Here is a 17,225-nt window from a genome sequence, read left to right on the forward strand (position 1 = left end):
GAAAGAGTAGTAGAGACTTGAAGATGGAAGGTCTGGACCTGGGGTTCTGGTCCCTCAGTTGTGTGACTCTGCAAAAATCACTGAGTCTCTCTGGATGTCAGTTTCTTAAGATCTACCCCCTCTACCTTACAAGTTGTTCTAAGGATCAAAATGAGACAACATATGTAAAAGGATTCTGTAAATATAACACATCGCTGATATCCATTTATTCATCTAACAAATATTCACTGAGCATCTACAATATTCTAGACTCTAGGGTTTCAGAGGAGAACAAGACTGGCAAGGTTCCTGCTCTCATGAAACTTGTGTTCTTGTAGGTGGGAGACAGATAATAAGCAGATAAATGGACAAGAGTTTCCAACAGTGACAAATGCTCTAAAAAAAACAAAACAGGGTGATGTGAAAAAGAGTGGAAAGGGAACTACTTTAGATAGAATAGTCATAGAAGGCCTGGCTGAAGTGACATAGCTCAGACTTCAAAGGAGTATTCAGCCAAGTGAAGAAGTGGGGAAACAGGTGCTGTGGCATAAGGAACAAGACAAGTTTGGCATGTTTGAAGCACTGGAAAAATGAGGTAAGCCTGGAACACAGTGAGTGAGGAAAACTGCTAGCAGATGAGGTTGAAAAGGTGGACAGGGGCCAAATCCAGGATGGTCTTGGACTGTTAAAAGGATTATTATCAGTACCAAAAAGCTCTTCTTTTTATCAACATGGCCGAATAAATTGAGCCATTTATGCAAATGTCTAGTGTACCCATTATCAAAAGTAGGACATTTCTAACTGAGCAATGCTATCGCCAAAAAACAAGTGGAAGGAGCCTATGCAATGGCCCTAGACATAAAATTCTTAAGAACTACATACAAAGGTATCATTTATTATGATGTTTGGTAAGTCCAACAGTCAAAAACCTCGACCGGGGACTTCCCTGGTGGCGCAGTGGTTAAGAATCCGCCTGCCCATGTAGGGGACACGGGTCCGAGCCCTGGTCCGGGAAGATCCCACATGCCGCGGAGCAACTCAGCCCGTGTGCCACAACTACTGAGCCTGCGCTCTAGAGCCCACGAGCCACAACTACTGAGCCCGTGTGCCACAACTACTGAAGCCCACACGCCTAGAGCCCGTGCTCCGCAACAAAGAGAAGCTACCGTGATGAGAAGCCCACGCACCGCAACGAAGAGTAGCCCCCGCTTGCCACAACTAGAGAAAGCCGGTACGCAGCAACAAAGACCCAACATAGCCAAAAATAAAATTAATTAATTAATTAATTATTTTTTAAAAACCTCAATAGTAATAGAAGTAACAAAATTATAGAATGAGTTTTAAAAAAACCACAAGTTTTTAACAGAAAAATTGTCATTTCACTCGGCAAATATTTATCAAGCACCTACTTTGTGCCAGGCATGCTCTAAGCACTAGAGATACAACAATGAACAAATCAATGAAGATTTAAGCAATAACTGAGCAGAAGATTTAACTGTAGAATTATCATAATACCAAAACTGAACTTCAACTTATTTTATGTCTCAGCATTTTCTAAAATAGGAGTTATCGGCTTAGTCATATGTACCTGTCAAAAAGCCAACTTACCAAGGAATTCTTAATCACTTCACTCCTATAAAATTCTGGAAAAGAAGAAAAAGAACAATAAGTGACGTGGAAGAAAATAAGCTCACTAACTCTTAATCCTACAAATTTTTTAACATATGCTCTAGTAAAAACACTTCAAACACTTTCAAGGGATCTATTCTCTACATATATTTATCTGCAAAAAATTAAATTAAAATAGAAATAATGATTAAATAGAAGTTTTTTTTAACTGAAGGATAGTTGATTTACAATGTTGTGTTAGTTTCAGGTGTATAGCAAAGTGATTCAGTTGTACATATATATACATATTCTTTTTCATATTCTTTTCCCATTATGGTTTATTATAGGATATTGAATACAGTTCCCTGTGCTACACAGTAGGACTTTGTTGTTTTAAATTAAATGTTTTAAAGGGAAAAAAACAGTAGTAAAGAAAGGTCAAAATCTGTTAAGATTTAATTTAGTGATTTTTCCCTTACTGGCTCCTTTTACCCCAGATTCTAAGGTAAGCCCTTAAAAACTCAGACTTCATTCTCCATTACCAACTGCCATTGTCTACAGCCAATTCTATACTCTCTGTTTTTCTCAGACAACTCCAATAATTATCCATTGTAGTACTGTGGAAAGAACACTCATCTAGCAACCAGGGAACCTAAGTTCTAGTTCTACTTGTCGTTAACATTCTGCCTCTCATTTCCTTGAGCCCATTTCTTCATTAGACAATTCTGACAATCAGACTAATAATCAAGGTCCTCTAGGCACTAAAATTTCATGATTCTACAAACCTTCATTTACGTTGTAAATGTTACAAAACCTGAAGATACAATCAAAAGAGAGACTGTGTCAGAGGTTCAGACAGACATTCTTAACGACCCTCCAACATTCCCTCTGCTGACCCTGCCGAAGTCACTTCCGTGGTGCTCTGTCAATGCAGAGCCTACAAGGACCCTGTATCCTTATGTTGCTATAGGGCAATGTTTTCCAAGGGTGATGCACATACCACTGATATATAAGACCATTTTAGGTGATACACGAACAAACTTTATTTTTTTCTAACATATTGAAATGTATGTCTCATCTATCCAACTCCTAATTGTAAGCTCCATAAGGGCAGTAACATTTGTTTCTGTATAACTGCTGTCTCCTCAGCATGTCAAGCTATTCCTGGCACAGGGTAGGCACTCAATAAATTTTTTCTTGAATCAACAACTTCATAGATTATGCGTAGACCTGAGTTTAGAAATAATGAACTTTTAAAAATATGTTAAGTATGTAGCATTATAGATGAAACTCGAAGACAGTGAAACTTGTCGAAGTAGTCCACAGGACTGAAGTTTGGGAACCATCAAGCAGTAAAGGAAAAGTGGACCTGGATATAAAATTCTTATGGGCAAGCTCTCTTGGTTAAAATGTTTCTTGACAAAACATACCATCTACATTACTCTATGCTTATCTTCCCTTAAAAAATTAACAATAATAAGGATAATCATTCTATTTTGTGGTGAGATAGTCACAGTAAGTGAAAAAAAACAGGTTCTATGAGAGAATTTACAACAGGATCCAAAGTTTTACAATTATGTTTACAACATTTATTTTAGGTGATAGGGTTAGGCTGCTTACTTTTATTTTTTGCTTGGCAGTTTTCTAATTTTTTTATTTTGAACAATTATTTTAATTAAGAGAAGGGAGAATTCTAATTGTTTTTAAAAGGAAACTTCTACTGATGAACATTTAAGTTACTGCTAATTTTTGGATATTTCAAGCAATATTATAAATAATCTTTGAAAGATATATACCCTAAGACACTTGAATCTATAAGATAAACTTTTAGAAGTAAAATTTCAAGATTAAAAAAAAAAAAATTCAAGATAAAAAGAAAAATACAGTTTGAATTTGATATATTGCCAAATTGTTCTCTAAAAATATTATACCACTTTACAATCCCACTTAACACTAGGCAATCCTAAGTACTGTTCTTTTCATTTTTTCCCAAATGGTTAACCAATGTCAATCATAAATTGACTACATAAATGTACGTATGTATGTATGTGTGTGTATATGTTCTTTTTTTAATATGCATACATATACTCTAATTTATATGTGCCAAATATGTTATTAGAAAAAAAAAAAGACTGTGCTAAAAATGTGTTGTTTGTTATTACAAGGTACTTTCACTTAATACACTTTTGTATTGTCTGAATTTGCTGCAAGTAGGTAATACTTCTAAAATCAGTGGAAAAAAATAAAGATATTCCTCTTTTCTTTTGAGAGAGAATTCCTCAGCTTAATCTGTAAAGTGTCTAAATTAAACAGTCCCCAAAATATATATCTCCAGCTCTAAGAAGATGAACAGCATCATTATTTCTTCCAAAACTTTGCTGACTAACTGTATATATAAATGAAACTAAACAATTTGCCTTCTCCATTAGATCCTCAAAATGGACTTGCTAATTTAAATAGAGAGAGGTCAACAAAGAAGCCATACAGTTTGGAAAGGAATCACTGAGTCTGAGGTAATTTCTAAAGTGTTAAATGTGGACCTACACTGTCTATCACTCTGTTACACTTACAATATTGTCAATGAAATTAGCAGCATGGCGCACAACAGAATAGCGAATTTAGGAGAATTTAGAGTAAAAAAATAGTTCGGTCCCCCAGTGCACCATGTGTAAGCTTGACCCTGGACAAGTCAATTAACTTTTCTGGGCCATAGTTTCTTCACCTTTCAAAGGAGAATGACACCTAGAAAATAACAGGGTTGTTATGAGGCTCAAATGAAATAGTGAATACTTTATAAGCTATAATTTTTATTAATACAATTCTATGAATTTTTATTAATTCGACTTGAGCAAAACTATTAGACATGTAAATTTTCAAAAAGATATCATCCAAGACTAGCTCTACGTGAAAGGGTCTATTAGATACAAATGCTTCTCTATCCATGCTAAGACCTAAACAAACAAAGCAAGCAGAGATTGCAGAGCATGGTTCCAATGTCATGTTTTGGCTGTTATACAGCATTCCATTTATTCAACAAATGCTTTTTTAGTATCTCAACCTCACTCATAATAGAAGAAATACAAACTTAAACTCTACTATGAAACTATTTTTCACCTATCAGATTGGCAAAATTTCAAAAGTCTGACCGCACAGTCTGTTGGTCAGGCTGTGGGAGAAAGGGTACCTGTACATAGCAAGTGGGAATGTCAACAATGGCAGTTTTACAATATCTACCAGAACTCTAAGTACACGTTCTCTTTGTACTTCCACTCTTTGGAATTTACCCTATAGCTATACTAGCACTCATACAAAATAATGTATACCAATGAAATTGTTCACTGCAGTACTGTGCGTATAGCAAAAGCCTGCAACAACCTAAATGCTTACCAATAGGAGCCAATTAAATAAATTATGGTACATCTGTTCAATGCAAAACTAAAAAGAAAATTAAAGAAGCTCTCTACGAAATAATATGGAAAAACATCTAAATTACATTAAGTAAAAAATGCAAGGCACAGATATATATATATATAAATATAGATACAGATATAGATATATATAGATATATAATTTGGTACTATTTTTACTTGCATTTGCATAAGGAATCTCAGTAAAGATAAACAACGGTGGGGTGAAAAACTAGGGAGATGGGACAGGTGAAAGGAAGATTTTAATATAAACCTTTATATATATTTTGAACCATGGGTGGCATTAGCTAGCCAAAAAGTTCAATCAAAATATTTGGGGGCTTACTTTGTGCCAAGCATTGTTCCAAGTACTGGAAATAGTGCAGTGAACAAAACTGACCTAAAAATTTCTGCCCATGTGGAGCTTACATTCTAGTGAAGAGGACATGCGTTAGCCAAATAATTAAACATACAGTTTTCCAGACAATCTGGAGTATTGTGGAGAAAAATAAAGCACAAAAGACAGAGAGGAGAATAGTCACAATTTTTAAAAGGGGTTAGTCAGTGATCAAGGAGAGTTTCTCTGAGAAAACATTTGGATTAAAGATCTGAAAGAAGGCAGAGGAACTAGTCATGTGGCTATCAGGAGGAAAGAGTGCCCAGGCCAAAGAAACAGCCAGTGCAGAGGCCTTTAAACTGAAGTCAACTTGATGAATTCAAGGAACAGCAACAAGGGCAGTTGCGTGGGAACAGAGACAACTAGAAGAGTAGAAGGAGGTCACAGACGGCCATATCATGAAAGGCCTAGGAAACCAAAAGAACTTTAGCTTTTACTCTGAATGAAATGAGAAGCCACTGGAGGGTTTTGAGGGGAGGAATAACATGACCTCACTTTGATTTTAATAGGATCTCGGTTGAGATCACACTAGAAAGAGAGAGTGGGCAGGCAGACCTGTTAGAAGTCTACTTCAACAAACTCAGGCAAGAGATGATAGTGGTTTGGAGGTAGTAAGAAGGGAAAAGATTATGGATACATTTTGGTAGTAAGAACCAAAAGTATTTGCTGAAAGATGGAATGTGGAATATAAAAGAGGACAATCCAGGATGATTCCAAGGTTTTTGGCCAAGGAAATAGAAGGATAGAGTTGTCATTTTCTGATAGAAGGACAAATACAGGAGGTAGATCAGAGCTGGAACATCAGAATCTCAGTGCTGAATATATCAAGTTTAAGGTATCTACTAGACTCCAAATGGAGATGTAGAGTAGGCAACTGAATACAGGAACATGAGTTCAGGGGGGAGGCTGAAGCTAAAGATATACATTTGTGAGTTGTTAGGGTGATAAGTGATATTTAAAACTATGAGACATTCATGAGATCACCAAATTGGATTATATAGAGGTTGTCTTCTGATGTATTCAAAATAACTGGTTGATTCCAGGAAAGGACAGGCGCTCACATTTCATGGGTGAGAAAATAACTGTGGCTGAAGAGCAAACTTGATTTTACAAAACTTCCAAGTTTAAGAGGGAACCAGGATTAGAACCTAGCTCCTCATCCATTAACACAAGGTTTTGTTCCCTGGGAATGTAATAAATGGTGTTCGATTTGAACTACCTGAAAAATAGACCATCTCCTAAGAGCATTAAAAAAATGTCAAAAATCAAAAAAACTCACATGTAACTTCTTATGCTCTCCTGTGAATTCAGCTGAAATAAAAGAATAACTTAGAAATCAGCATTTCAGATATTCTTCTAATTTAAAAAAAAACCTTCTTTTGAAACTGAGAAATGATGCCACTGGACAGGTGGGACAGGTGGCTTTGTAAGAAAAGCCCATAGGCCTTCCGTCGTGGTCATCCTACACCAAGGGCCACATAATGATCATGCAATGAATATTCATGTTTATCATCACAGGTCCAAGAAGATAAGGTGGTATTAATTAGGTTTACTAAGGAAAGAGCTTCCTGGCTCCTCCTATGGTAGTTAAAAGTTATAGAGCATAACATGTGGGCCCAACAAGAAGACATAATAGACTTCATTCAACCATGACATTTTGGAGCAGTAGGAAGTCTCAGAAATCATCAGTCCTCTCATTTTAGAGATAAATTAGCTAACGGCACACAAGAGGAACTAGATGCCCTAGCCAAAGGGCTTGCCGGTTAGTGACAGACTCAGTACCACTACTAGACACGGGACTTCCCTGTGGTCTGAAACCAACTATTCCCTAATTGTGTTAACAATCATTTTATTGAAATAACTTCAAGAAACAGTCCATAATAACTTCTAAGCTCAAGATATAAACAGAGCTAGAGAAGAAGACAAAAAAAAAAAAAAACAGGAACAAAAAAAAATCACTTTGCTTTCATCGTATCTCCTGGACAAGTTTTTTTTTCTTTTTTTACATTTTTATTTATTTATTTATTTATTTTGGCTGCGCCGGGTCTTAGTTGTGGCATGCAGGATCTTTGTTGCGGCATGCCGACTTCTTAATTGCGGCATGCATGCAGGATCTAGTTCCCCAACCAGCGATCAAACCCGGGCCCCCTGCATTGGGAGAATGGAGTCTCACCCACTGGACCACCAGGGAAGTCCCCTCTTAGACAAGTTTTCAGCATCATGGTCATCAACCAGTCCCATGACTACTCTTTTTGGTAACTACTATTATGCTTGTTAACATTACAATTCCAATAATAATTGCTATCATTTACCAAATACCTAAAATGTACCAAGTTCAATATTAGTAACTATTATCAGAGATAACACTGGAGCAAGGACACAGAAGTTCTAACCAAGATAATAACCAAGAACTGATTATATAGAAACCTATCAAAACTGTGAAGTACTCTGGCACTGTCATATATTACTAGTGATAAAACCAATTAGTGAGCAGCAGACCAAACGCATTAAGATCTGCAAAAATGTTTACACCCTTCAGACAAATAGTGACCAAACTTTCATTTTTCTTCTGGACACATAGGAAGACAACATTTCATCTAAAAAGGATGACGCAACAGATATACAGCTAATGGAATGTCGTGGAATTCATGTGGACCATTCCCATTAAAAAAATCTCCCTCAAATAATCCCTTGCTCTTGCCATACCAGAAGCATCATTCCAAAATAGAAGGAGCCTGGATACCTGAGTCACCACTTAGAGGACAGCTGCCAAGCCAATGTCTGATAAAGAACACCTACATTAAAACAGATAGCTAGTAGGAAGCAGCCGCATAGCACAGGACATCAGCTCCGTGCTTTGTGACCACCTAGAGGGGTGGGATAGGGAGGGTGGGAGGGAGACGCAAGAGGGAGGAGATATGGGGATACATGTACACATATAGCTGATTCACTTTGTTATACAGCAGAAACTAACAAAACATTGTAAAGCAATTATACTCCAATAAAGATGTTAAAAAATAAATAAATAAATTAGATAATATGTTTAAATGCTAAATAAATAAATAAATAAATATTTGTCTGCTTCTGCAAACCACATTATGCCTTCCAGTTAAAACTGAAAAGCAAATAAATTAAAGAATTGATTATACTTGTGAAAAGCCTGCTTTCCAGCTATCGTTTGCTGCTCAAGAACTGGGAGACTTTAGATTTAAGTCTAAATTTCCTTATTTCTTAATAAATAATTATAATTATTATTGGAAAAAAAACCACCTACATTGAACTTAGTGTTTAAGAAATTTATTATGTCAAGTCACTGAGTGACTTGTGGTATTTGTTATTGTAGCTAGTGTTACTCGTTCAGATTAATACAATTGTTTTAAAAATATGCAATGGTTAGAATCAAAAGTAAGAATGAAATAAAACTATGTAAAAATGGCGGAATTTAGAGTCCTTTTTTTTTACCCATCGAAATTACTTTAATGCTATTTGTATATGAAGGGGGGGTTCTACTCTATATAATTTCTGATTAAATTTTTAAATTAGCATATACTGGTATTGAAATTAAAAAAAGAAAAAAGTTGTTAAACAACTACTGCTTTAATAACAATTTTTAAAAGTAATTAAAACCAAAAACATAAAATGTCATTTGAATTTTTCATCTTTGCTACAGGATAGAATTCAAATTAAGTCCTTAGTACCTCTTTTTAAAATAACGCCATCTGGGACTTCCCTGTCGATCCAGTGGTTAAGACTCCGCGTTTCTAATGCAGGGGGCATGGGTTCGATCCCTGGTCGGGGAATTAAGATCCCACATGCCGTGCAGCGCGGCCAAAAAAAAGAAAAAAGTTAAAATAATGCCACCTTTTATTAATATAAATAGACCTTTACTCACATGTAACCAAGTGTTATCACCTTATCTCAGCTGATCCTCATAAAAATCTGTCTTGCCTGACTTCTTAAGACCTCATTATCTCCACTTTACAAATGGGAAAAGTGAGGCTAAAAAAGCCATGATCTCTGTCCAAAAATCACATAGCTAGCATATAGCTATTTTAGTATATAGTATACAGCTAGTATATACTTATATACTAGCTGAAATAGCTAGCACTAGTATCAATGTAGTTTCAATCCTAATCCAATATTCCTGTCCTTATACCATGCTTCCTCTCTTACAGCATCCAACACAGGTCAACTGATTATATCAAAGTGCCTTTCATCCAATATGTATTCAAAAGATACTTGTGATTTTGAATCAAATATCTGATGTACTCTTAGAATTATCACTTATGGAAGAATCCACATTTCAATGTGGAACTGAATTCAAAGAAACCATGCCATTCTTCTAAAAATGACCCCATATACACACAGAAGTACAGATATGAGAAGATATGAACTAGGTCCAAATATTACCATAATACTAAAGGAATCAATTATATTTTAAAGAAAAGCAAATTAGTGCTGGATACTGGACTCAAATAACTTTTTTTTTTTTTTTTTTAAGATTTTTTTGATGTGGACCATTTACAAAGTCTTTATTGAATTTGGTACAATATTGTTTCCATTTTATGTTTTGGTTTTTTGGCCGCGAAGCATGTGGGATCTTAGCTCCCCCACCAGCGATCGAACCCACACCCCCTGCATTGGAAGGTGAAGTCTTAACTAATGGACCACCAAAGAAGTCCTTCAAATAACCTTTTCTTTTTATAAATTAAAAAAAAAATTTTTTAAGTTTTAGTTATTTTATTTATTTATTTTTTGGTTGAGCCAGGTCTTAGTTGTGGCTCGCCAGCTCCTTGGTTGTGGCATGCGAACTCTTAGTTGTGGCATGCGAACTCTTAGTTGCAGCATGCATGTGGGATCTAGTTCCCTGACCAGGGATCGAACCCGGGCCCCCTGCATTGGGAACACAGAGTCTTATCCACTGCGCCACCAGGGAAGTCCCATCAAATAACCTGTTTTAAATGACAGCTACTGGAATACAGATATTAAACGTTAACATTCATAAAGGAATGATAAATTTATCAATGTAAGTGTCAGTTATCTGAAAGAACTATCCAAAAGACATGTTTCTTCAATATGTATAACAACTGCTCATGAAATATTTTCAGACAGCATGACAACTTAGCTTTCTAGTAAGCAATACTAGCAAGAGGCACTGAGAATCATTTGTGTTACAAAAGAATAAAAATGAGATGCAACGATCTGTGGGTGGCAAGTCCAGATTCCCTTACCTTTATATACCTTTTCAGTGTTACACAAGTGAAGTGTGAAGTAGGTATCAAGGAGTTGATGGTCATTCCTATTAACAATGTTCCGGGCAGCAATGTTCCGAAGATGTCTAAGACGTCGCTGAAAAATAATAACAAAAAAAGAGGAGTATTCAGCTTCTTCCTCCTATAAAGCTTTCTGAAAGTTACAATTCAAACATAAAATATAGTAAGTTGTCCCAGTCGTTTATTTGTTGAGCCAGCAACCTTAACCCAGTCTCTTATTTATGCCTCAGCATCTCTTCTGTCAAATAGGAACTATTCCTGCCCTATATCATTTACAAGGTTGTTGGGAGCATGAAATAACAGATATGAAACATTCTTGAAAAGCATAAATGTTATATCAATGCTATATACCTGTAGAATAGCGTTAGTATTTCCTGGAACATAAACTAAGTATAATAGTAATTTGCTTTTTTTCCTTCGGAAGGATGCTGGTAGACATGCAAAGTCCACCTCATACCAACAGAAAATCAGCCATTATTACATACATACACCTCTGTTGCTAGCTCAGTCTGACGCCAGATCATCTATTACAACCAGGAAAAGAAGCCAAAGCCAAAAAATAAAAGCAGTAACTCACTGTTCACTCCATCCAGCCAGTAACCCAACTGTTGTCAGCTTAAACTCTCACTTGACCAGCAGTTAACCAGCCCCTATTTCCTAATCAGGCATCCTTCCCAACAATTTCTCCAACTAGGATGCATGAATTACTTGGAGTCACAAGTGTTGGAAAGGCAAAGCTCCATAAGCAACAGTAGAAATCAACAAAAATATAAGATAACTTAAGGGATAGCCAAATCATCTCATATCAAAAGGAGAAAAAGTTGGCAATGCTGAAGTCTAAGCACAACAGATTCATTCTCAAAAGCTAGTTCCCTGTGTCAGATCATTATTTTCAGAGACTTAAAAATAGAAACCATTGGCTCAGTTTTAAAATATGCTTAAAGCTCTCCCTTCAGGCTGAAAGCCTACTTTGCTAAGTCCATCTTCAATTACATGTGCAGTCAGCCAGAAAAGTTCAGTTCTTCCCTTCCATGCACATACCAACCCAATCGTTTCTCCCAATCTAGAGATTAAGATTCTTTGACAGAGAAGGTTATTGTCTAATAAATTTGTTTAATACTCAAACTACGAAAAGCCCCAAATGTACTTACAAAAAGTTCCTAGGGCTTACTCTAAAAGACTTATATTTCTACAATCTGCCAAAGGTTTCCATTTCACACCCTGGATTACAGCAACTATTTCCTTCTACTATATGTTTTTCATCAACCTTCTCAGTCAAGATTTTTAATTGACAGGAACTATTAATTGCCTATACACAACAATCACATCTATTCTGCCGTAGGATTCCAATCTTGGTCCTGTATTCAAAAACCTGAAAACATTACCCAAAGCCTCCAGCATAAAGTACAAACTTCCCATTATTCCTTTCAAAGCCTTGTGCAATCCGACCTCTCCATAACCTATCCTTACTTCCCACTAGATCTTCCACATACCCAACCCCTTAGTCACACATGACTGCTTAAGGTTCCATGAAAAAGATCATGCATGGTCCTAGCTCCATGCTTTTGCTAATGCTAGCCCCTCAATCTAGAATACTACTCTCTTTAAGGAAATCCATTTATGCTTCAAAGTTAAGGAGAGAAGATTCCTCCTTCCTGATTCTCTAACTGAACTGTTTCTTTTTAATGCAATTAAAAAGAAACACTGGGAGGTTAAACCAGAAACGCAGAAAAATTATTACCTATGGGGGTGAGAACAGGTTGGAGGGAACAGAGATAAAAGCAAGACTTCCCTGATACTTGTTTATGTAGTTTTAACTTCTGTACCATAAGAATGATTTACACAATCAAAAAATAAAGTTAAATAAATAAGAAAAAGTTTAAATCAACTAAACCTAGTCCAAAATATAATAGCAATACCAAAAATTACCACCAGCCTTAGGCTATACCACCCACCTTTGCCCAAAATATTACCCTATGATCCAAGGAAATATTAAAGAAATCAAGGTGACCTAAAGGATCCTCTCTGGTTCTCAGTTCCCCAGAACATCTATACTTGACCAAAACAATGTATAATTATACCTAATATGGAATTATGGATAGTTCCAGATATTTATCAATCTTCCCCAACTAGACTATAAGTTCTATAAAGGAGAGACTTTATTTTATTTACTGTTGTATCTCCAGCATCTAGATGAGTACCTAGCAAATAGCAGGAACACAAAAACGGTTTTTGACTGAATTAATATATGTCCAGTGAATTAACCCAGTCAAGAAGGTCTTGGTATGACCTAGACCTTGCAATGAACCTGAGTGGCCTGGAACCCTTAGTGGATTCTGACACCCACCTACGAGATGGTGGGAGAATAGAGAGCACTTCAAACCTAAGAATGGATCTCAGAACTGAAAGGGGGCTCAAATCTTAGCAGTGCTTCTGGACTACAGCAAATCCTCAGCACTCATCTACCTTTAACTGCTCCAGGGTATACAATCTAGCAGTAGTTCGTGGCCTGGTGGCACCATCTTGCATAAATACACTGCTTTAGACCTTGTCTAAACAGAAATTAAATATCAGATTATCTCTTCAATGGCCCATCTAAAGATAGTTAAATTCAAATCTGTCTTATGATCTAAACTGGCTCAATTATCTTAGAAAAGTAAAAATACTGAGTAAATAAAATTTACACAGACTTTGGAATTACTCTTTAAGATAACATTCCATGCAGCTTCTTTACCAGCCAATCTCCTTATACTTTCTCAAAGCTCTAAGCTTTCACAGTTATAAAAAGCTCTTTGCGTATATTTCTACAGCAGTAGCTTTAGGCATCCAAGTTGTGCTCTAAAAACACCTATCCCTAAAACTAAAGCTGAATAGATTTTAATTTTTAAGTTGGAATTAACATGGCTTTAATGTCTTTGAAACACTGCCTATAAAACATTCTATATAAAGGTTAAAAACGTTCACTAACAAATAAAATTAAATCTTCTTACTCAGCTTTGATTTGGAGGATTGATAGATGTAGCTAGAGCACAACTCTGCTACCTGCAATGTTGGCAGTGGGTAAAAGACCAGTATGATCCTAAATTCCTTAACTTTTTTCTTTTACAAATCTCTCAAGTATAAATTCTAAAACAAGACTTAACTGCCATATGTTGTAGATCTGAAACATTTGCTTAAGTAAAAAAGTAAGCGTTACTCATTAGTATGATTGTAAACTGGTGCCTCTAAAGAATCTAAAATGGTTGGTTCTTCTTGTTAACAGTACTAATGCTCTTAGAAAACTGCTTTAAAACATAACAGTAGATTAAATAATTTTTTTGCTTTGTTTTTATTTATTTTGTTTTGTTTTGTCCTGCCCAGCACCTATTTGGTTTAAGAAACAAAAAACAAAACAAAAACAAAGCAAACAAACAAAAAAACCCTCAGATATTCCTTTGTAGAACCACTCTCCTCTGCTATCAATCTATATAATACTTCCTGTAGAATTAACTCCACCTCCAACGCCAAGGAGGCTCACGTGACTCAGATCAGGCCAATCAGCACATTCCATCCCCCTGACCATAACACATGATTAGGATCCTAGAAAACCCAGAAATTAAATTGTTGAGAGGTTTTTTTTCCCCCTACTGGCCCAGAACCTGGAAAGGGCATGGGACTAGAGATGCTGGCAGTCATCTTTCCACCACAGTGAAATGAAAACAGCAAGTTAGACAGCAGAGTCCAGAGATGTGGAACAAGACTGAGGTAAGGGATTAAGAGATACAAACTACTATGCATAAAATAGATAAGCAACAAGGATATAGTGTAGAGCACAGGGAATTATAGCCATTATAGCTATTAATGGAGTGTAATCTGTAAAAATACTGAATCACTATGCTGTACACCTGAAATTAATATTGTAAATCAACTATACTTCAATTAAAAAAATAAAAGTAAAAAAGTCCTGGCAACAGAATTTGTCTCTGGATCAAACCATACCTAAAATGAGAACTCCTGTATAATGACATATCCAGTCCCTATAAAACTATCAAAGGTTACAACTAGAGAGAAGACTTACATTGTAACTGTTGATCAAGAATTTATCCCGAGGCTTCCCTGGTGGCGCAGTGGTTAAGAATCCGCCTGCCAATGCAGGGGACACGGGTTCGATCCCTGATCCGGGAAGATCCCACATGCTGCAGAGCAACTAAGCCGTGCGCCACAACTACTGAGCCTGCGCTCTAGGGTCCGCGAGCCACAACTATTGAGCCCACGCTCTGCAACTACTGAAGCCCGAGCGCCTAGAGACCATGCTCCACAACAAGAGAAGCCACCTCAATGAGAAGCCCACACACCACAACAAAGAGTAGCCCCCGCTCACCGCAACTAGAGAAAGCCCACGTGCAGCAAGGAAGACCCAACGCAGTCAAAAATAAAATAAATTTTTAAAATTAATTAATTAATTTAAAAACAAAGAATTTATCCCATTAACAGGTTAGTAGATGAAGAGAACATTCTAATTTAGAGGCAAGGTACAAAGAAATGTTTTATTTTGTTAAACATCTCCATATTTTAGAAAATGATAATTTCTGGTGGGTCAATCCATTTTTGTTGATATAATTTTTAACCTTAACCTTGGTGACAGCAAGTCAAAACACACCCCAGAACTAAAAGAAAACCAAAGCAATTTTCAGTAGTAAGGTGCGCCATCGGTGTTCTATGTTCCTCCCAAATATTACCTTTCCCTGGCTGGTATCTAAAACTTTCTGGTTTCTGAGGTATAATAATGACCAAAGAGAAATGTGGTGTCCTTGATCTCGTTCCTCGTCACTGCTGGAGAGTGACTCAGGGAGGCTGATGGCCAACAGAAGGAGGAAGAAATGGCTATCGTGCACCCTCCTTCCCTGTACCCCTTGCTTAAAAAACAAGAGTAACTGCGTTTCTTAAATATAATGACTCCACAAATCCCCACCGTCACCAAACTAAGCTATCATCCCACACACCTTTTATGACTCCCAAGACCACGGTGATGTATCTTCTAAACAAATTTTGAGTCTAATTTGCTTAGTCTACAAGAGCTATTACAAATCAATAATATAATCAATAATCTATAGTCCAATAGAAAAGGGGGCAAAGGATACAAAAAGGCAGCCACCGAAAAAGAAATGGAAATGGTCAATAACCATATGAAAAGACGTATAATCCCACTCATAAAGATATGCACACCAAAACAAATATTCCAGCTTGTGGAGACTGTAGTTTCCAAAGAATGGCCGCACCAATACATCGCATCCCACATGCTCTCTTACAATGTGATGCTGCCACTCCTCCTTGACGAAGTGGCGTCTATGTTCCCTCTCCCTTAAATGAGGGCAGGCCTGTGACTATGGCAGAAATAATGCCATGTGACTTCTGAAGCTAAATCGTAAAATTACCTGGTCCTCTTTACAGGATGCTCTTCCTCAGAATCCAGTCACCCCACTGTGAGGATGCCAAGCAGCCAAGTGGAAAAGACTTTGCAGGTGTTCTCCTCAGCCCCAGCTGAGAGATCCCAGCTATAACCAGACACGCAAGTGACCATTTCAGTACCCAGCCTTTGAGACGCCAGAAATGACATCAAGTAAAGCACAGACAAGTTGTTCCCACCAAGCCCGAACCAAACTGCATATTCATGAGCAAAATAAATGATGATGTTTTAAGCCACTAAATTTTTTGTTTGTTACTCAGCAATAGAAAACAAAGAGCTCTATCTGATTGACCAAACCATTTTAGTCTCTGTCAGGGCTGATGCTAGTAAGAAAAACAATGTTGGGGAAAATATAGAATGGTCCATTTTGGAAGGACAGTGATTTAGCAACAATTACCAAATTTTAAACTGCACATAATATTTGACCAAGAAATTCCACAAATCACAAAAATGTGATTTATAGCCCAAATGCAAATATGGGCTATAAAAGCAAAAACTGAATAACCACTCAAACTGTGGTATATTCACACAATGGAAAATTGCATAACCCTTACAAAAACAAAGTGCTAATATGAAACACAAACAAAAGAACAAGAAATTTTAAATGTCCACATAAATAAATACTACTATATACCCTGAATGATGTAGATCGTGGGTTGGTCAACTTGTTCTAAAAGGAACAGAAAGTAAATATTTCAAGATTTTCAGGGTGCATCCTGTCTCCGCAAATTCTTTGGGTTTTTGTTTGTCTGTAATCCTTTAACAATGTCAAAACCTTTCTTATTTCATCAGTTGTTATAAAAAACCAGTGACCGGTGGCCACAGTTTGCTGACCCCTAATGTAGATAATCACTGAGTTATGAGAAGTTTTAAAGTAGTATTTGATTTGGAAATGTAGTCAAACTTGTTCTGAATACCGTTCCGCTTTCCTATTCCCAGTTCATTTCTTTTTCAGGTCAGGCATTTATTCTCAGCCTGGGGCCAGGCTAACTGGCATGGAAGAATTAAGGCCCAGGTTAAGTCAGATTACTGCTACTTTGGTACACTTATTTGAGGGACAACAAAAGCAAACCTGGGAGAAAATTAGTTTTCCACATTTCCAAGGAAGGTAAAAA

General features: G+C 36.6%; 1 protein-coding gene across 1 annotated transcript in view; it reads right to left on the reverse strand.

The window, feature by feature from the left end:
- UVRAG (UV radiation resistance associated) overlaps positions 1 to 17,225 on the reverse strand; it is a 359,730-nt gene that overhangs the window by 278,544 nt on the left and 63,961 nt on the right. Inside the window, 2 exon segments of the mRNA XM_061202856.1 lie at positions 1,588 to 1,622; positions 10,623 to 10,740. Coding sequence (XP_061058839.1) covers positions 1,588 to 1,622; positions 10,623 to 10,740 — 153 coding nt within the window.

This window comes from Eubalaena glacialis, chromosome 10, assembly GCF_028564815.1.
Source record: "Eubalaena glacialis isolate mEubGla1 chromosome 10, mEubGla1.1.hap2.+ XY, whole genome shotgun sequence".
NCBI classification, from domain to species: Eukaryota; Metazoa; Chordata; class Mammalia; order Artiodactyla; family Balaenidae; genus Eubalaena; species Eubalaena glacialis.